The sequence below is a fragment of the Aspergillus flavus genome, chromosome 8 (genome assembly GCF_009017415.1).
Source record: "Aspergillus flavus chromosome 8, complete sequence".
In the NCBI taxonomy this organism is placed as follows: Eukaryota; Fungi; Ascomycota; class Eurotiomycetes; order Eurotiales; family Aspergillaceae; genus Aspergillus; species Aspergillus flavus.
The window spans coordinates 159,355-179,769 of NC_092403.1; the positions used below are offsets into that span (position 1 = coordinate 159,355).

Sequence of the window (20,415 nt, forward strand, 5' to 3'; positions counted from 1 at the left end):
TTTTTATAAACTTGTTTACTAGACAAGTGGTCAAGATATCATTATGAACTGTGATATAGAAGAGCCTTGAATGAAGTAAGTGTACTATTCCCTGCTCCATAGACAACGGGTTATTTACGCTGTCCTCATAGAGCCCGGAAGCCAGGGAAATTAGACCCGAGGATCAATATCTTGAAACCTCTCCTTGTGCAATACATGCTTGGCAGTCTTTGGATTCATAATTCGCACTGCAAATACCGCTGCAAAAGCCCCATGTGAATGGGCGTAGGAGGTATCCCCAGGGACCGCCATCCCTTTGGTTTCTATTAGCAAATAGATCCAATTTCGATGTTGCCTCCAGACGGTTCACTTACTTGTTAGTCCATCCCGGACTCTTACAGGAGCCTGCCCGACATTCTAGCGCGGCACGGCACTTGTTCTTCGCGCCGCAGGGTGAGTTCAGGCTCCCATCGGCTGGGTAGCATTGTTTGCGCTCTGGGAATACAATGCTCTTGTAACAGTAGAGGCCGGAGCCACAGTCCGAATGGCGCTCACACGAGGCGTTTTCCATGCCGGGGCAGCTGTCGCATTTGCCTCGAACACAGCAATGACCTTTCAAACATTGTTCCGTTGCCGAACATTTGTCGCCGTAGAAGTGAGTATGCCCACACTTCCCGGCCGAAGAACAGTAGGTCGGACCACGGCCTGGACAATCACCCTCTGTCTTACATGACTGGCCGATTGATACCGCACATTTGTTATTCTTGCAGTAGCCGGTTTCGCATTCGCTGTCCTTGTTACAGCGGTCGTTGTAGTTCAACCTCTTGTTCGCACATTTCCCGTGAATGCACTTGTAACTCGCACACTCTGCATCGTCACGACAGCTTCCACTATCGCTCACGCCCTTCTTTCCGCACGTTCCCTGTAGACAGAGTCTAGATTTGCACTGCATCCCAGCGTGACACCGGCCGCCATCTTCCACGTCCATGGGCCGACACTCACCAGGGCAGTACCTCGACGCGCACTGTTCGGGGATATGGCACTGCTCATAATCGCTGAGGTCCCCGGGGACGCAACGATTATTATGGCAGGCGTTGGATGCACATACCCAGTGAGTATCGCACTCGTCTCCTTCCTCTAAATCATCTGGACGACATAAGCCTCCTAAGCAAAATCTCGAATCGCATTGCTTGCTGTGCTCGCAAGAACCCCCGAGTTCTCTCCCCTTGCAGACCCCATCGACACAGAAGGCCTCACACTCGTTGCCCTTAATGCAGGTCGCTCCGTCGGGTTGTGGAGGCTTGCATAGCCCATCTGATAGGGCGCAGAATTCAAAATCGGGGCATCGCGGGCTACAGCTCCGATGGCAGGTACCGCTTTTGCATACCCCAGGGGCGTAAGAACTCAGCTTGCCGTCTCTAGAGTCATCGGCATCGCGATAGCGGGAGTAGTAGTGACGTTCTTGCAACTGAAACATGAAGCGCTCGATATACTTGCCACTATACTCAGCCTCCTCCTTGCTTAACCATATACAGTTGTGATCATGGCATAGGGAGACACAGTCATCGTTGGCGCTGCATTCTTGTTCGAACTTTCCCCGGAACCAGCCTAGTCGATCAAGTAAGATCCGAGGCTCACGGCGGTAATGGTAACTGCTGCGGCATGTTGTCAAAGGGGCAATTCCCAATAAGAATAAAGTTACCCAACTGCCACGCATGATGCTCTCTGCGGATACGTGGAAACCGTAATGACACCAGGATTTATTTCTGGGGAAAGAGTAAGGGGGTTTATAAAGATCGAGCACGATATGCCCATGAGAGCTGAAGAAGCAGATCTTCCTCACCAGGTGGAACCTCTAGCCGGATGAAGCGGAGATCAGCATCAACGAGTTCGTCTACGGTCTCCTACATGAACTCTCCCCACTTTCAGGATTTTCCTGCATACTGGCCAGCTGAACTGGTTTTTCGGTCTCCCGCAAGGTTTCGGCTTTCTCTGTATTCATCAAGCATGGCAGAGTGGTTCACACAGGTTGTCATACGCAGAAGCAGCTTAAATAACACATTCTGACAGCGTAGCCCAGAACCTCCCTTAACTTCACTAAGAAGAAAGTTTCTAAGACATATAGACAGCTAGAGTGACATAGCCTCTCAAGACCGCGTCATTTCTGGTCTCATTGGTCTGCCTGAAGAGGGTAGTGTTGGGCAGCAGCGCAGCTAGTCGCGGTGTGAGCGAACTTCCCAGGAGTGGAAAAGGATGTGCTGAACAAGCCCGGGGAGACTCTTATAGAAACCTTAAAAGGCCAAGGAGCGGGACTAGCTCAGGCTACTCCGTGGGCGCTCACCACTTGCTCCACGATCGTCCTGGTGCTTTTGGATAGTGATCTCCTGGTAGAAGAGAAATAAGCCGATCGCTTCCAGGCTGGGTCTTATATTATCACTACTATGGCGTTCTATAGACTGCAGAATAAACCAAGAAAAAAAAAAACAAAGAAGAAAACAAGGATTCAGTGATTATGCCAGGAGCTTTCCGCCGTCACTCTCCAGCTGACCGACGGTAAAGGGCTTCTATCGCAGCTCGATGAGCACCAACCCTACCCAGCATGTTCGAACAGTACTAAGCATAGATCCAACGCCGTGATCAGCATGGAGAAACGAGTCGACTCCCTCGGGTGGCTCATGAGCCCATGAAGAAATGGGCTATCCCCCCAAACGTGAGCGTTCTTCCCTCCATATTGGTAACTCTCACTTCCACCCTAAGCACTGGATCGCCGCCAAAGCGAAAACACCCGCCTTGACCAGTATTTAATTTCATCCACCAAAGGCAGTCGACAGGGTGTAGGTATCAAATACGTGTCCACGAACCTAGAAACTCGAGGCCATCCCCCTCACGCCACAAGAACAAGGGGAAAAGCAAAGGGCGAGCTGCCAACTAATCATACATCAGTCTTGCATATGCAAAGCTTTACCGGACTCTCGTGACCGTCTTGCAAGGCTTCTAGTACGACTGTCAACATAACAGTAGCCGTGAACATGGCAAGGGATCACTTCGTTGAAGTTCCCGAAGCTGGTTGGAAGAGCGCCAGGGCCAGCTGTGACGAAAACTGTGATGTATTATCTCATACGTATAACGATAGAATGGGTACAGTGGGAGCGAGACAACGGTTAAGGCTACTTCAGTGACCTCGTATGCAGGCCTACGTAGACACTCTTTGCGGGGTTGCGTATCGCTGTAAGGGAGTCGCTACTTCTGTCCTATGACTCGTTATAAATAGGAATTAGGCATTTGAACGTTCTTATCATCCGGAGCATAATAAAGTTTATGTCTACTGTAGATCACTCTAAGCTTAGTTAACGTTACCAAGTATAGTAGTGTGGGTGGAGATGAAGTAGGAAGGGATGTGAGTCTAGAATTGCCATGTATCTATGGAGAGACGTGGAAATGACGTGGTTCATTTATAATCCATATCATGTCAATTCATTCTATGCAAGGGAGGATGCAGTATTGTACATGCATAACAGGTGTAGGATTGATAGTATAGAGACACTGAGAGGAGTAGAGACCTCGTGTATAGGTGTGATATTGTGTACAAGTACCAGACTTGAAGTAATACATATGTTTTAATAATCAAACAAACAAGGCAAGGCAGTAGGCAGTATGCTGTGGTAGTCATGCAGTGTAAACATCATTCGTGCAATATAAAAGTAGAACAGGAGAGCAACCGAGACGAAGGAAATATACAAAGGAAATTTAGATGGAAGGTCATCGCTCAAAACACAAACCCCAACGCCAGTCATGATAATTCTAGAGCCAAAAAGCCAATGCTATGGTCAATCTGTGTGGCTGGATCACAAAGTATGTTGATACATCTTAGATGAGCATCAATAGGACGAGAATAGAAAAGGAAAGCATAGAAACGGTCAATTCAGAGTACTGATCGTCTGCTATGTCAAACGGGAAATCGAACACCGCCACGTTCCGTGGTCCGTGGCTGAGAGAGGATGCGAGGAAGAGTCCTAGCCTTAGGATCCTGGTTAAAGCGAAGGCGGTCGCGCTTCAGGTTAAACAATTTGATCATACAGGCCATCGCCTGTTCGTCGGTCAGACGGACCTCGGGAAGGGTTGTGCCGTCCAGCGGCAGATCCTTCACAGCGACCGACACCATCCACCGAGCAAGGAGCCCAATATCCCGGGCGTTACCCCAGCAGGGGAACATGGAGAGGATCTGAATGGCTCGGGTGAACTCCCGGTGAGTTACCTCGCGAGGGTCGGTCAAGTACAGGCGAGGGCCCCGGACACCTTCCTCCTCGAGTCGTCGGTCCAACAGGCGGAGACATTCACGAGGAGTTGGGTTGCGGAAGGGAATCTCTTCCTGGAAGAGGCTTGCTAGGCGAGGTCGATTGGCGAGCAGGTGGTCTAAATCCTGAGAGGGTCCTGCGAGAACGACAACCATATCTTGGGAGAGCTTAGGCAGCAGGTAAATGAGCTCGTCCATCGCCTGCAAGGTGTATTCGTTGTCTCCCAATCGATGAGCATCCTCGACATACAGCAGCTTGCCACGTGCGCGTTCCAGCTGCGACCGCGTCCGGATCGATGTGTGACTGACGCTCGTAGTAACGAGATCAGACACCGAGCATTCAACCATAGCAGCAGTCTTCAAAACCCCCATCTTATAGTACAAGGCACTTAGATGACGGGCGACGGTCTTCTTTCCCGTTCCTGTGACGTTCAGTCAATAATCGTCTTCCACACAAAACACTAGGACTAACTTACCACTGGCGCCCTTAAAAACCAGTGTGCACGGGACTCGTGCTCTGGGCTCATGGCCCTGGAACCAGGCAATCTTCATCTCATTGTGATACCGTTTCAGCACAGAGATGATGTCGTCCGGGACGATTGAGTGACGCAGTTCCTCCCGGAATGCCAGAGCGGCTTTGCCGCCCACCAGGTCGGCGTTGAAGTACTCGGGCTCGAGCACACGTTGTGACAAAGGCCCGTCGGGCGCACGAGAGCGCCTCTGGTCAAAATTGCGATTGGCAGCCGTCAGAAGACGCTCAATTCCGCGTGCGTTATCGAAATCTTTGCGCATCCGGGCGCTCTCAAGGATGTCCATCGCGGCTTGGAAGGCTTCTGGGGTGGCATCCACATCTTGCTCTTGGAGTTTCGCCTGGAAGAGCTCCTCCATCTGCTCTCGGGTGAGCGGTTGGAACCGAACCACTTGGTGTTCGAGCATCCTTGACGCCTCCTTGAGCTCTGGGAGCAGTGTGTCAACGGCATGGTCGGAGCCGACGAGGATGGTGCAACGATTCTCTCCGTTCGCAGACAGCTCTTTGATAAGCATGTCCAGCACACTATCGTAGACTTGGAAGTCATTGTCGTCGGTCTCGGGTGTGTTCATGTCGATAATCAGAGCTTTCCCGACCGTCGAGGAGAGAATGTCGTCAGTATCAGAGACGTTATTGAACGCGGAGAGTGGCTTGACAGTCACTGCTACACAGTTAGCTACTGGTAATGTCCACTGGGACTCAACTTTACTCACCTTCGCCACTGCTGAGGAGACCGAGATCCGCCAGGATCTGCGCATACAGCTTTGCTGCAGTAGTCTTGCCCGTGCCCGGTGGACCGGCGAAGACACGGTTCACTCGCACCAACAACCGCTTCTGGTTCTTAACCTCCCGCCAGTAGTTCTCCTCCACCGTGCCGAAGACCTCGCGGACGGAGGCCTTGACGGGCTCCTGTCCCACGAACGACTGGAGAGATGTCCATGCAACGCTCTGGGAGCGAATATCGGACGGGTTGGGCCCCAAAATATCGTCCTTAGAGAAGAAGAAGTAATCTACATCCTCCATTCCGACGTCCTGCTGCTCCGCCAGGCACTCAGCTTGGCGGTGTGCGATGGTCTCCACAAGTTGCCGCACGGCATAGATGTTGGTGAATCCTTCACCGCGACTGCGGGCAAGTCGGCGAGCCGCAGCCTGCATATACTGGCCGTCCTGTCCGCCTTCGACCTGCATTTTCCCGCCGAACGCCTCGGTGATGCGGCGAACCAAGAGTTGGTGTAGCTCATGGCGGTCGAAGTCCGCAAAGCTCACGGTGCTACACGTCTGGTGCTGCACTCGGGGGTTCTCTTGGAGGAAGGTCTCCATATCAGGGCCATGGCCGATGAAGACGACGATGATCCGCCCAGTTTTCCGTTCCATCGCCTGAAGGAGACAGTCAAGGATCTCCCTATGTGATTCGAGCTTGGAGGGCATCAAGGTGTGAGGGTTGTCGACTATCAAGACACCGGCTGTCGGTGCTGAAGGAGAGTCGGAGTTGACCATCTCTTTGATTAATCTCTGGACGCCCTGGGTGCCCTTGATGGCGAGATCACGGCCAGACGTTTCTTTGATGGTGTTGGAGTCGGAGATGCCGATGGCGTAAAGCATCTTGGCGTAAATTCGGGCAATAGTAGACTTGCCTACGAAATCATTTCAATTAGCTTCGGAACTTGCCGATCGTGACGCATGTAGACCAACTCACCTGTTCCTGGGTTCCCTTGGAACACAATATTGTACCACTCATTGCGGGGTTCTCGACCATGTCGGCGGCAGATCTGCACCCAGTTCTGCACCCCAAGAAGCTGGCGCTTCACGTTCTCCAGTCCCACCAGATTCTCAATCTCGTCCACCAACTCTTTTTGAGCGGTCTCACGACTCACTCGATCTTGTTCAGCGGACCGTTTCTTCTGTAATGTGGATGCGATATCGATCTTTGGTGCCGGCGCCGGCGCCGGGGGTTGTGTCTGAGTCTGTGTCGATGTAGAAACGGAGAGGGACTGTTGCGACCGTCGAGGCCCCCATAAGCTCGACAAGAGCGAGGGGAAACGGGAGGTATTTTGCCTACACTCCATCTTGCGGCACGGACACAACTGTGAGAGGAAGCCTCGTAACGTTGACAGCATAAAGTAGTATAAGGGAGGTATGGTAAAGGTAAAGATCTTGCGGATTGTCGTTCTCAACATTCAAGTATCTTTATAGATAGAATAGGATAGCAATAGAAAGTTGAAGTTCTGATTTCCCCTCGCAGCCCATGGCTGCTGGCCCCTTTTTATCAGACACATCTCTGGTGCACATTGTCTTTTGGGAAAGAAAAATCTCCGGTTGATCCACGATGCCTGCACGAGTAGCAGACGCGGTAAGGCATGAGAGGCAGGCGAACAACCGATAATAGCAATAGACCTATGATAAGATGACAGATCAGAGATGAAGCAATTCACCGCTCTTTGCAGCACCACGCCTCACCCTAACGGGTAACTAAAAGATCTCTGGAAGACAATAGTGGAGATCGACTCCCGAGGTGGGTCCCCATTTCACATGAAATGCACTCAGTCCAGTTATCGTTCGCGTACCGCGTCAAAGCGTCTGAGTTGTCTGGGGTTCGGATCATGTCAGGTTCTTAGGGCAGGCATCATTGAAGAAACTAAACCCTGGGACCTGAAACAATGCTGAAACGATCCCCTGAAAGCTTTATTCTGATTCCCCTGGGGCGTTGGACTGCTCAGATCAGACGACCTATGACAGCATGAGCAAGAAACCAAACCATGGATAAGGTGCATAAACCTACCTGTACTTTCTCGTTCTTAGGCATCGTCAATCATCAGGCATGCTTTAGTTCCAGATTGAATGGACGAGACTCGGCCTACCTTACTGACTGCTGCTCGACCAGAATAGTATAGTCCGCGGTCAGGTGCTCCGTGGCCAATGAACGTGCACCACATCGTCCGGCTTAATAATCCCGCTGCCCGTGACCACTCACGGAATTTCTAGAATTTTAGGAATATTTTTCGCCTGAGAGGCATTGGAGGCATTGGACGTCATTGAACAACAAACAACTGACAACCATAGCAAAAAAAAAAAAAAGTGGCTGGTTAGGTAGAAAAAAAAAGGTGGTACATACGGAGTACCTCTCCACCAATAAGAGACTCCAGATTCAACAGCAGTGACTCATTTGCTGAGGAGCTTTGGGTTGCTGTGGCAGAGGCTGCGACCACGCAGACTAGCACTATACTATACAAACTATACTACTCCCGGAATATACCATGCAACCCACCAGAGCATGGTCCACCACAACGCCTCCTTCTCAGGGGTACTGGACCTACTGGTACATTTTAGCTGGTCTGTGTTGGTGCTATCTGCAGAAAATATCTTCGTCATTATGAACAGGCCCCAATTGAGGAAACGAGGCGTGTGACTCACAGAAGCCCACCATTCACCTGCAGCGTTGACCGGCATTTAGGCTCCACCATTATTACTTCCTCTTTTTTTGAGAGGATTTTGAATCGGCCGGGGATGACTTCCCACACTTCCGAAAGTTCTATGACGATGATGCCGTCAACATGGTCCTCGGGCATGTTTTGTCACCGCATCACTCCGGACGGACAACCACGTTGCCTCATCCCCCCTCTTTCGTTGTGCCTGACAATCGAACGAGGGGTATCCAATGCCTAGGGCGATAAATCGCCCCTCGGGCCGCTGGGAAAACTTCGGGCCGTTTGTTGGGTGACTCTTCCCACCTTTCACCAAAGTACATACCCAGTCGGTGTACGCTTTAGACACCAACGGATATTAGCCAACAACAAGGAAATGCTATATTTCAGGCGACTACATCACAGTCAGAATCGTCATAAGGAGTCCTTTTGCTCCGGTCACTGTTTGCCGGATGCCACCTGATTCCCCTTGAGTTAACAGCGCATCATCTTGTGCCTTCGAGGGACATTTGGGCACATTCGCTATAGCCGCAGTACTTCCCAAAGGGTTGATAGATAGCCGCCTCCCAACGACTAGTAACGTAAGCGTCTCTTACTACCGCTCAACTTCTTCCCATTAACCTAAGCTGTGATATTGTGCGACTATGAACTGGTTTAGCGATAATCATACGATGCGACCTATGACCGAGTTGGTTTTCTCACCTCTAAGTTCCAATGCTGTCGACCGATGTCGAGAACCAAATCGAGCAGTACTTTTCTCCCCATAGCCCCCGTCGAGCAATCACCCGTGGATGTGTACATTACATCGGTCGTATCTCATGTTGTCAACTTTCAAGTTCTCCGGGCATATCCTAAAATAACACCGCTTTGTCCGCAATGATTGGCTGCACAATTTCGACCACTTGCACCAATCATTGCGTGTCGATCACGAGGCGATGACTCGGAGGAGCACAGCCTCACCTGCACTCAGCAACCAATTCGGATACGCTTATTCTCTCCCACTTCACCTTCCAAATTGATTGATTCAACGACGGAGGCTATGCTATGTCCGGACTAGAAGTCCTCGGTATTGCTGCCAGCATTCTCCAGGTCGTAGAACTTGGCACCCATCTCTCGATTAAGCTCTATACATTCTGCCGCCGGCTCAAAGACACAGACCAACGCATCCAGAGCCTGTCCAGTGATGTTGCCTTGACGTGTAACGTTCTACGACAATTAGGCGACAGCCTCCAACAGGATGAGGATGCTAAACTCTATTCTATGGAGGCATTTGCTACAGCCCAACAGGTGCTGGGAGAATGTAGAAAGCTGTTTCAACGAATCGGCGATGCGGTGGATTATCCCGACCAGAAAGCCACGAAAGGCCTTCTCCAAAAGGCGGCAAGAAAGGTCGGGTTCCTGTGTATCGAGGAAGACCTGGAGGTTCTCAGAGTCAACTTGGAGCGCCTCAAGTCAACCATGCTTCTGATGCTTAATGTAATCATGTATGCTGGACAGCTGCGTAGGTAAGGATTTTCCTAGTCGAAATCCGACGATCTTGGCATAATAATGGGTCAATTGGGCTAGTCGAGCAGAACTGAGCGTCCTCGAGGAGCAGCGAATGCTGATTCGCACACTTGTCGAAGAGAAGAAAACGAACGAAACTCAATTTGAACGTTTGACGAAGGCTTTAGAGTCTGCCAAAATTACGGACAATCGGCTGAACAAACCCCAGCCAGTGACCTGTCTTACCACCACATTTGTATGCAATGATGCTCCATTGGCGAACGATTTACTTTCGTCGGAGCTGAGAGAGTATTACGCCCTGGTGAAGAAAGTCCTGTCCGAGATTGATGCCAGTCAACCTAGACTTGAACATGATCAATATCGTCGAATGAGAGACGACATTCTACAATTTTATTACTCGGAAATTAGCTACTGTGAATCTCTTCACGGTCATCAAGTTGCCCAGTGGTTCCGGGAACAATATTCTACACTCTGCAAGGAGGATGTGGTATGCGCCTCTCCCAAACTCGATCAGGGGGTGAAAATAAGCAGGCGTACGAATATGGATTACCTTGCTTCGGCTTCGGAAAGTGGCAGTCAACAGAGCTCTTCTGACAGGATCATTTACGACGATTGGGGAAGCTCACGCTTGGAATCGTACAAGTTTGGAACAAAACGGAACAAGCACAATGCTCAGCCTATGCCAGTCCAACAGCCCCCCAACATATTCAGCCATGTAAAACAACCGGTCACAGCTCCTGGGATGGCTGCAGAAATACCACCGTTAACACTCTGCCGTCCTCAACCCCCTTTCTCAGCGACATTTAACCCGATCATCGAGCCCCAGTGCGGGATAGGGAATCCGGCGGTTGAAGGCTACCCGATACAGCCAGGTGGCTCTCACAGGGGAGCCTATGTAAAGACGGAAGCGACATATGACGCGAAATCCTTTCTGATGAAGTGGACAACTTTGGATGAGAGTGAACTTGGTGCCTGTTGATAAGTCTCATGCATTGATTTTTAACCCGATGAATCATCGTAACTAGTACTATTTAGTCTCACTTCGCATTCCAGTCCGTGCACCACATTCCACCGCCTACTCAATTCAAAGCTGTCATTTGCCGGTCAAAAGAAATCCTCCTTGTAGGCGGTCTGATCGACGAGGAATTGAAATGAGTCTGATGTAGAATGTGTCTTCATATTTCGTTACGGTAGGAGGCGTGTGACATTGAATTAAGTAGGTCTTTGAACCTGTCGAGACTTTTTGTAGAAAATATCATTTTTGTAGAATCACGAAGACCCCTAGAGAACACCATTACAGTAGTTCAAATGTATACCACAATGCTCCGCCGGAAATATATATTTCAACTCGCTGTAGTGGCTGATTCCGCAGCTGGAAGAAACAGGATGAACGTCTACTATCGACATTAATTCAACTATAATGTCTCTTACAACGCAAAGCTTTTAGGCATTGTAAGAGTCACCTGGAGGATAATAATAAAATATGATATCATCTCGACAAAAGCTGAACAAAAAGAGACTACAAAAACAAAAAAGATGGAGACGCGGGGAATCGAACCCCGGACCACTCCCATGCTAAGGGAGTATTATACCACTAAACCACATCCCCAATTCGATGTAGATGAGCAGTATTTCTAACAATATAAGCCTAAAACATCAGACATGCCAGCACTGCCACCCTCGACGTGTTTCTTTATTATGCAGTGGAACGAAGCGTAGCAAGCATTATCAATATCGTCATTACAGCACTACTTTGCGCTTGAATTATCGAATAGATTCTTCAAACAGTATTAGTCGGTAACATACACAGTATTACCCTCTTCATCCACGCCAGCGCCATCAAAACCCGCGTGAAACTTAATTGAACAAAAATCGAACCGCTTTGGAGACATGCCCCATCGCGCCCGGTTTGTCCTCCACGGATTCTTCATCGCCAGTCTTGACATAGAACCGCCGGAGACTGTCGAGATCGATTGTCCGGGAATCCACCCAGAACGGCCCACGATAGTAGATCTTGGCCCCAATATAAATGACGACGATAGCAACAACACTGACATAGTTGGCAAAGAAGTTCTTCGCCGTGGTCTGTCCTCCAAGCGGCCAGACACTCAGATAGAACTCCGCAATAATGAGCAAAATACACCATCCCAGTCCCCAGATGGCCGCGTAAGGGAACGTCCAGCTTTTCCAAGGCAGGTCGGATACATCGCGGCCCTGGACTTTCCAGGCATAACGCATCCGGAGGTGCGATAGACAGATCATCCCCCAGCCGAACAGAGTGAACAGAGACGTGAGATTGGAGAACCATGTGAAGACTTCCTCGCCGCTGTTGTTCACATTGAGGTAGCCCAGGCCACCTCCGATGAGAAGAGTAATGAAGAGTCCGGCTAGGGGACGTCCGACCTTATCTGCTTTTCCGAAGATCTATGCAGCACGAGGTGCGGCTCGTATTAGCCATCTTCATCTGACCAGCGTTTCTGAGTATACGTCACTTACCTTGGGCGCCATCTTCACATGGGCCAGCCCCATAAGAGCACGGGACCCGGCATATCCAGAGATACTTCCCGTTGACACGACCGAGATGAAAACTACGGCGTTCATTATATGGGCCAAAGGCTCGAGACCCGCGTTGCGATAGGCAATGACAAATGGCGAGGCGTTGACTCCCGAAGCGCCGAAGAGATTGTTGTCCTTTGGGTCAACCGTAATAGTGATCATGAGGGAGCCTAGGATATAAAATAAGGAAAGACGCAGCCAGATCGATCCCACAGCCTTGGGGACAGCTCTTCTGGGGTTGGAGGTTTCGGCTGCAACCAGAGCGCAGTTTTCGGATCCAGACATGGCAAAGATACAAGTGGGCATGACACTGAGGAAGCCTTTAAATCCGTTCGTGAAGGCGTACGAGTTCCAATACCGAAAGCCGATAGGGCCCTCAGCAGGGGCGCCTCCTGCAGATACGACTGCGACATGTTAGTCGAGCGGGAAAGGAAGATATTCGTGCCAGTTTCTCACCAATCAGGGAGATAATAACAATGATAATCCACCCGAATTTGATCGAAGATGAAACAACTTCCACTTCTCCAAAGAACTTGACAGCCCACACGTTGATAAGAATAATCACGACCCAGAAGATAGTGATCCAGGCTGCCGTGGGCACCTTGTCGGTCCAGAAATTGAGAACAGTCACGACACCCTATGGTGGTCAGGTTCTGGGAACTCGAGTCATCTATGGTGAACATACTTGTAACTCGTTGGCGATGGTGATCCAGTATGAGAACCAGTATGCCCATCCTAAGGCAAACCCGGCTGCCGGGTCAACAAAGATCGAGGTCCATTGAATGAATGCCGAAGGCAGAGGATACATTACGGCCATTTCGCCGATGGAATGGCTGACCGACCAGATCATGGTACCGCTCAAGAGATAACCGATAAAGATGGCCGCTGGACCACCATTTGCTAGGGATGTTCCACTGCCTAGCCATAATCCCATGCCAATCGATGACCCTAGGGCAATCATGGTGATGTGGCGGGTGGATAGCGTCCGCTGGAGATCGGTTTCCGCGCCATGATCGATGTCAACCGCCCAATCGGCAGTGGGCTGGATGGTCTTTTTCATACTCCCTGACGAATTGCGCGGAGGGATGATGGATTCGCTCATAGTGAAGGGAGGGAGGGAAGGAAAGGTAAACTCGGGCGGAAAGTATCGAGCCAGAGAAACAAGGCGACCGGGAGGTCATTAATATAGAAGTATGAACGACAATCAGTGGCTAATGCTACCATACCCTTTTGTAGGAACCAAAAATAGCGGGTTATTTAGGACAGATAAGACATCAGCTTTATCTTTGCCTGGACCACTCGCAAATAGCCTTTCCCAACCCTTAGTACTGACCGCAATGCAACCTGCATATGGGCGATACACTAGGTTGGGAAGGTTTCTGGAAATGCGTATCACCGCGTGGTCAGACCATTTGGCTGACGGTTGATAAGTGCGCTTCCGCCAATTGCACATCTGCAAGAAGCCTTATCACTAGCCCCTAATGCATCGACAGATATCGAATGTACCACTGAGCCATCCTTCGTGATACAGAGTGTAACCTGCGTGGTAATTCAAGCAGCGACGATTACTGAACGAGCGATGGGAAGCCGCTTGGGTGGCGGCCTGAGCTTCGATCAAGGTTACATGTTCAGCGAGTTCTTTCCATATTTTGCTGGCCTAATCGCAAGTAATCTGGGGAACACGCCGCCCAGATGGCGTTCGGTGTAGCCATGGATGACCAGACTCCTTCTGTATCCCTTGCGTCCATCCGGCCACGTTGTCTGTGATAGAGTTCATGGAATCGCGGGGAACCCTGGAATTGAGATCTGCAAACGGAACCAGAAGTCATACAAGTAGGCATGTCAAGCCTGGATGTAGGACCAAGGAACCATGGGAATCGACAGATTCGTGGTAGAGACCGGAACGGGTCGAGAGCCAATAGTGACATCACGATAATCCCTGGAGAAGTAGTTTAATTTACCCCAGATAAGAACTTTGAAGACAAGCCTGCAAGATTCAACCCGCGCATTGTGGAAGTGGATCAGGTATCATTGAGAGCGCCTATCGCATCATCTTGACAGCCATTTGTTATCATTGTCATCTATGGCATTGGCCGCCTTAGCGCCATTTCGGGTATCAGCGGACAGGATGGACGCGTTATCGCTTTCTCCTAATTTGGCGCTGATTGACATGTCGTGATGCAAGGTCTGGCATTTCATACGTCCGAGTGGTGCATAGGCTTCTTTAGTTTGTAGTCGTTCGATCTGACCGCGTTTCAAGATATCTACTTATTTCCACAAAACATACCCTATGTGTACACCAAAGAAAGAGGACTTCCCTCCAACTCTAGCCAAGACTGAGTATTTCAAAAAGCGGTAGAGGTGGAAAAAAAAAGAAAAAAGAAAAAAAAACCAAAGATCTGGACCTGTAGATCGACTACGGACGAGCTTTATATCAAAAGGACCAAAAGGGCTCTATCGTTAACTCTACTGACCGTTTCAATAGCGCTGACGGATGTGGCCGTTCTTTGGGGCCAGGCGGAAGTCCGCCCCGAGCAACTGATGTCGTGGAAATTCATGCTGGGCTCGCCATTTTCCTCTGGCTATCGCAAGAACACTTTTACTAAACTGTTGATGGTGATCTCCATGTGGTCATCTGCTGTTAAAACCCACCAAAGTACATGATAGACACGCCTACCTATCACTCATCAATCGGTTGGACAGATCAATTTATGATCCTGCCCGAGTCATTACGCAGCAGTAGAATACCACAAGGATTATCAATATGGAACAATGGAGCGGCACGTCTGCCAAGCTCTCAACTTGTCCGGGTACCCTGATAATGCAAGGCTCGAAAGTGTGGTCGATGCCTTTCATGCCGACTTGTCCTGCCAAGTGTTGATGAACTCAACTTCCCATGATGCCCATCGCATCGTCAGGCATGTTCAAATGAACAGTTCCAAAGCACGCCATTTTGCTGCTCCTCATAGCCATAATGACTACCTGGTGGACTGATGCCAAACGCACGTTGCCTAAGAATCCTTGTGTCGGTACAGTGACCACATTCTGGCAGGTTTTCCAGAGTTATTGGGTATCAATGTTATCCGGCTGAGTCGAAGGGGTGTTTTCGGCGGGTGGTTCAGTTTGGGATGTGAGGTGTTGAGATTGGGATTGGGTAGGCTAAAAAGACATGACGATATTTCGTTCGCAAAAGAGAAACAGACAACACCTATACCTATTAGTACCAGGTTAAAGAACCATATATGAGTGTTCCCATGCGATGTGCGCATTGGAAATCCTTTGAAGTGATTCAACAATATAATTTGCGCAGAGGGATGGTCGGTATGAATTTAGGTCCCCGCTGGAGTGTTTTAACCTGGCAGCGAAACGAAGGAATAACTCTCCGCAAAGGTCCACCGGTTATGCGCGAATGTTGACGATTGGAAGCTAAGCCACAGGTGAAGTAGACAGGGGCTGTCGCTCAGTAGACGGATATTTGGACTGACGCGAGCGTAGCTTCAAGTATACCACAAAAGAATTAACAGAGCCATGTCGTGCGGCTGTCTAAGCGGTATCGGACGTTATCCGGCGTAGGAGAGTATGAAAAAGATGCTCAACAGTTGCCAGAGACTTTCTGACAGAGTTACCGAAGCTTTCGCTAGCTTGGGTGCTGGGGTCACAAAAGAGTATGTAGGCGAAGCCACCCGTCAACCACGGGTGAAATCCAGCCAATAATAGGGGCGACTTTCGGGAGGTACTTCCAGTACCAAGTCGGGAGAATCGCATTGTCTGGTGGTCAATCTAATCTCGCTCGTATATTAAGCATGTGATGTTCAGCCGCCTGATGTCGGACTCGAGCTCCTTTTCATCTGCCAATCATTGCCATGCTAGGAATGTGAGTGACTGACATGATGTTTTCTGTCATAATACAGTAGAACACAAAGAGCATAACAAGAGCGACCGTTGGTGTTCAAAGTATTAGTGATGTTGGTGATGTTGGCCATGGGCCCATTGTTGCAGGTGAAAAGAGGGGGAGGGAGATTCGTGACACTTCACCTACGGCAAGCCAATGCGACCAACATGCATTAATTCGTTTTTTCACCTTTTTCCCCGTCAAGCCCTTTCACCGCTCAGCTGGCCGCCTTGGGATTAGTCAGTACTAGGCCAATGCTGATGATTCATCAGTAGCTCACAGTCATGTGACTATGTAATTAGTGTAATTAGACCAAGTATACTACCTAGTAAAGAAGTAGACGAAGCAGACCACGTAGACCACAGTTTAGCCAGACTAAGTAGACTAAGCAGATCAAGTAGATTAAGCAGACCGAATAAGTAATTTCAGCAGATTCAAGTAAACTATTCTGTCGGCAGAAACAAGTTAACAGTGTAAGAACTACTCCGTAATACACCGTACTTAGCCCGTGACCAAGGCGGGCCGACAAAGACCAAATGTGGAGAGAAAAATAATTGCCGACCTGGACTCCGGACTTTCTGGGTCAATACCCCAGATTCTTTACACCGTGTCGGTTGAATCACGCCAGATAAGATTGCTATCATATTATTCTAGGCACGCTTCTGCTCATGTGAAATCGGCAACTCTTTCAACAAGCTCCTTCACGCATGAATTCTGAGCGCGATATTACCTACCCGAGTGGCGTTTTTCCCGGTTAACCGAGTCCAGTCCATCGGAGTATATTCAGCGTCATGACCAATAGATCGATTTGCCAGAGGGACTCGGGTCACCCTCGGCGGCGTTGGGGGACGAGCCAAGATTCCGAACGGGATACGAGCTGTGACGTCGTATTTAGTAGGCCTACGAAAAGGCCTCCGAGACGGTGACGCAGGAAGAAGAATGTGCCCCCTACGAAAACTGGTCACATTAATTCCATGTCTCGTCATGCCATCCATTGGCGATTTAAGATGCATCGTGCGTCTCGGTTAAATAGCCATTCATCCGAAATCGCAGCTCACCAAGAGGGAAAATCTCCGTTTGGAATCAACCGAGTGGATGAGTCCCTGGAAAACTCCACACACCATGACGCCGTTGATTTGTCGAATCCCCATGTTCTCCATAGTACTCCGTGGGCGTCCCCGGACCTCCACATTCCCTCTACGGTTGATCCCTTCTTTTTACGGGTCGCCCGCCGGTCCAATGTCTCGCCCGTTTAAGTCATACCAGCATATGCAGTCGCTGTTATATAAAGCTTCTCCAGGGTTCTCAGGGTCAAGATCTTTCGGACGAACCCAACGTGGCCGCTAATTCTGGAGTTTAGTTACTGGCCAAGATGTATCGGATTACAAACATATATGGTATGCTAGGAGACCCTAGGTGGCTGATCAACGCGAGATAGCTGACTGTCATAGTGCTCGCCGCATTTGGCACCATTGGCGGTGCCCTTTTCGGTTTTGATGTTAGGTAAAAGAAGCATCGCGATGTTACTCTCCCCTCAAGCTGATTCTGACTCGAGAGAACAGTTCTATGAGTGCCTGGATTGGCACGAAGCAGTATCTCGACTATTTTAACAGCCCCGACTCCAACTTACAAGGTGGTGTATGTATAATCTCCTCTCACGCCGCTTGAATAATTCGCGAAGGCTGACGTATTGTTCGCTTAGATCACTGCTTCCATGTCCGCGGGTTCTTTCGCTGGCGCCATCGCTGCTGGTTGGGTCTCTGATATCGTGGGTCGTCGGATGTCCCTTATGATCGCGAGTGTGATCTGGATTATTGGTGCCGTCCTTCAGCTTAGCGCACAGAACGTCGCGCATCTGGTTGTCGGACGTGTCGTCAGCGGTCTTTCTGGTCCGTACATACGATAACCCCCTTCTTAGCACCTTCTCAGATTAACCAATCTTAATAGTCGGTATCACTTCCTCCCAGGTCTGTGTGTATCTTGCAGAATTGGCTCCCGCTCGCATCCGTGGTCGCATCGTCGGTATCCAGCAATGGGCTATCGAATGGGGTATTCTGATCATGTATCTGATTTCCTACGGCTGTGGAAAGGGTATCGAGGGCCCAGCCTCATTCCGCGTCGCTTGGGGCATCCAAGCCGTCCCCGGTCTCATTTTGCTGTTGGCCCTCCCGTTTTTCCCGGAGTCGCCCCGTTGGCTGGCTAGCAAGGAAAGGTGGGAAGAGAGTCTGGACACGCTAGCGTTGCTGCACGGTAAAGGCGATCGTAACGACCCCGTCGTGCAGGTCGAATGGGAGGAAGTGCAGGAGGCTGTGCGTATCGCCCGTGAGGCAAAGGACGTGACTTTCCTGGCTCTGTTTGGACCCAAGATTTGGATGCGCACCATGTGTGGCGTCAGTGTGCAGGTGTGGCAGCAACTGCTCGGTGGTAATGTTGCTATGTACTATGTCGTCTACATTTTCACCATGGCCGGCATGGTGAGTCCGATGTCTTATCCCGAATCAGCGAATGTTGCTGGCTAACACAACCTTCCAGGACAACAACGCCACTTTGTATTCCTCTGCGATCCAGTACGTGATCTTCCTTGTCACCACCGGTGTCGTTCTGCCATATATCGACCGCATCGGCCGCCGCTTCCTGTTGCTATCGGGTGCCATCACCTGCATGATACTTCATTATGCAATTGCTGGTGTCATGGCGAGCTATGGTAATCCGGTCGACCAGATCGATGGTAACGAGAATTTGCGATGGGAGATCAAGGGAGCTCCAGGCAAGGCTGTCATTGCTCTCTCGTACATCTTCGTCGGTGTTTACGGTCTCACCTGGGTATGTTTCCGCCTCCAAACAATTGGTACCTGAGTCTGTGCTAACAGGAACACAGGCCCCTGCCGCCTGGATTTACGCCTCTGAAGTGTTCCCCCTGAAGTACCGTGCTAAGGGTGTCGGTCTTTCTGCCGCGGGTAACTGGATCTTCAACTTCGCCCTGGCCTACTTCGTCGCTCCCGCCTTCACCAACATCAAGTGGAAGACCTACATCATCTTCGGCGTGTTCTGCACGGTGATGACCTTCCATGTGTTCTTCATGTATCCCGAGACGGCGCGTCGGTCGCTTGAAGAAATTGATATAATGTTCGAGTCGAACGTGAAGCCGTGGCAGTCGAGCAAACTCCAAGATAAATTTGGAGAGGAGATCGCACGGCGCCAGCAGAGTGTTTCGGAAGAGAAGGCAGCAGATGCCTCCCACAAGGAAGTTGCCTAGAGCAGGATTATCTATAGAATCTGTATGTAGTTCCTGATGGACTCCCAATCTATTAATTGTTTCTGGTTCGAATGGTCGACCATAAAGGACAGCGTTATCCCGTATTGGGCCTATAATGCAATAAGATCTACTGTAGTACATATAAGTGACGCAATCGAGCGTGAATTGAGAGCTAAGGAACTAGCTGAATCCCGAACCATGGCTATCATTGTAAATCAAAATGAGCAAACATAGACGAATGTCGATGTCTTGCCCTAGCACTGAGCAATAAATTAATCTAGCCCTTCTGCCAAAAGCTTAATCTAACATCTGTCCTTCCGAAAGATCAGGGTCTCTACTCTACTATCCCGTCTTCCAAAAATGCCAGACCCCTTATGTGAACCAATACGAGTTGGGGGCCCGATTATGCGGTTTTATGACTGAGGAGGTACAGTTCCACCGCGTAGAAGACGTGACTAGACATCAATTCATATGGTTCCTATATGATAATATGTCATGGAACACCGAACTTCTAACCACTCCAGATCAGCACCATATATAGAAGTCGAATGCGATATCTTAACGACGGTCCTGAATAGTTGAACAACGCTGATGTCTTTCACAGATCAGATGCTAGTCGGATATCGCACCATCAACATCTGATGGGACAGTCAACATGGCCGAGGTATCTAAGTACGGGATAGAGCTGAAACGACACTGTCCATGGCTTGAAATATAAATAGACAGTCTTACCATGTGGAATTCTATGTATCAGTTTGGGATAGCAATGGTTTTCCGGCTGACCCCTTGGCTCGATCGGACTTCTTTCCGATGCTCCCACCAAGCAGCGCCGAGGTGAAAATAGACTTCTGGAAGGATTGGATGATACTTTTAGCATCTTACACGTGCCGAAAAGCCATCATGAACTCCGATCCTCTCGGGCCGAGGAGGATCAAGTCCAATATCTAGGACTAAATAGGTAATAATCGAAAAGGGAAATAT

General features: G+C 49.8%; 6 protein-coding genes and 1 non-coding gene across 7 annotated transcripts; 2 read left to right on the forward strand and 5 right to left on the reverse strand.

Annotated features, from left to right (window-relative positions):
* Positions 1-150: 150 nt before the first annotated feature.
* On the reverse strand, positions 151-1,696 carry F9C07_12207 (uncharacterized protein; the record flags this gene model as incomplete). The annotated part of the gene is made up of 2 exons (XM_041287710.2): positions 151-293; positions 379-1,696. 2 exons carry the CDS (start codon positions 1,694-1,696, stop codon positions 151-153), a joined length of 1,461 nt encoding a protein of 486 aa, XP_041151710.2.
* Positions 1,697-3,925: 2,229 nt separating this feature from the next.
* Positions 3,926-6,979, reverse strand: F9C07_12208 (uncharacterized protein; the record flags this gene model as incomplete). Its single annotated transcript, XM_041295674.2, has 4 exons — positions 3,926-4,695; positions 4,750-5,463; positions 5,516-6,436; positions 6,499-6,979. 4 exons carry the CDS (start codon positions 6,977-6,979, stop codon positions 3,926-3,928), a joined length of 2,886 nt encoding a protein of 961 aa, XP_041151709.2.
* A 982-nt stretch (positions 6,980-7,961) lies between these two features.
* On the reverse strand, positions 7,962-8,249 carry F9C07_12209 (uncharacterized protein; the record flags this gene model as incomplete). Its single annotated transcript, XM_071507791.1, has 2 exons — positions 7,962-7,998; positions 8,068-8,249. 2 exons carry the CDS (start codon positions 8,247-8,249, stop codon positions 7,962-7,964), a joined length of 219 nt encoding a protein of 72 aa, XP_071367176.1.
* Positions 8,250-9,268: 1,019 nt separating this feature from the next.
* On the forward strand, positions 9,269-10,709 carry F9C07_2110273 (uncharacterized protein; the record flags this gene model as incomplete). The annotated part of the gene is made up of 2 exons (XM_041295689.1): positions 9,269-9,729; positions 9,791-10,709. 2 exons carry the CDS (start codon positions 9,269-9,271, stop codon positions 10,707-10,709), a joined length of 1,380 nt encoding a protein of 459 aa, XP_041151708.1.
* A 558-nt stretch (positions 10,710-11,267) lies between these two features.
* Positions 11,268-11,339, reverse strand: F9C07_t249. The gene has a single exon. It is a non-coding gene; the product is annotated as a tRNA-Ala (tRNA).
* F9C07_2286927 (amino acid transporter) lies at positions 11,291-14,753 on the reverse strand. The gene is made up of 4 exons (XM_041287708.2): positions 12,972-14,753; positions 12,743-12,923; positions 12,227-12,690; positions 11,291-12,154 (listed from the first exon to the last, which is right to left on the reverse strand). Exons 1-4 carry the CDS (start codon positions 13,386-13,388, stop codon positions 11,588-11,590), a joined length of 1,629 nt encoding a protein of 542 aa, XP_041151707.1. The 5' UTR covers positions 13,389-14,753; the 3' UTR covers positions 11,291-11,587.
* A 2,797-nt stretch (positions 14,754-17,550) lies between these two features.
* Positions 17,551-19,434, forward strand: F9C07_12212 (putative MFS glucose transporter; the record flags this gene model as incomplete). The annotated part of the gene is made up of 7 exons (XM_071507792.1): positions 17,551-17,575; positions 17,630-17,681; positions 17,741-17,816; positions 17,881-18,067; positions 18,126-18,679; positions 18,711-19,001; positions 19,057-19,434. 7 exons carry the CDS (start codon positions 17,551-17,553, stop codon positions 19,432-19,434), a joined length of 1,563 nt encoding a protein of 520 aa, XP_071367177.1.
* Between the last annotated feature and the right edge of the window lie 981 nt (positions 19,435-20,415).

Coding starts and splice junctions, on each gene's coding strand:
- F9C07_2286927 (XM_041287708.2), bottom strand. CDS start 13,388: ATGAGCGAATCCATCATCCCTCCGCGCAATTCGTCAGGGAGTATGAAA. Junction 12,924..12,971: donor CCATCGCCAACGAGTTACAA/GTATGTTCACCA, acceptor TGACCACCATAG/GGTGTCGTGACTGTTCTCAA. Junction 12,691..12,742: donor TGTTATTATCTCCCTGATTG/GTGAGAAACTGG, acceptor AACATGTCGCAG/TCGTATCTGCAGGAGGCGCC.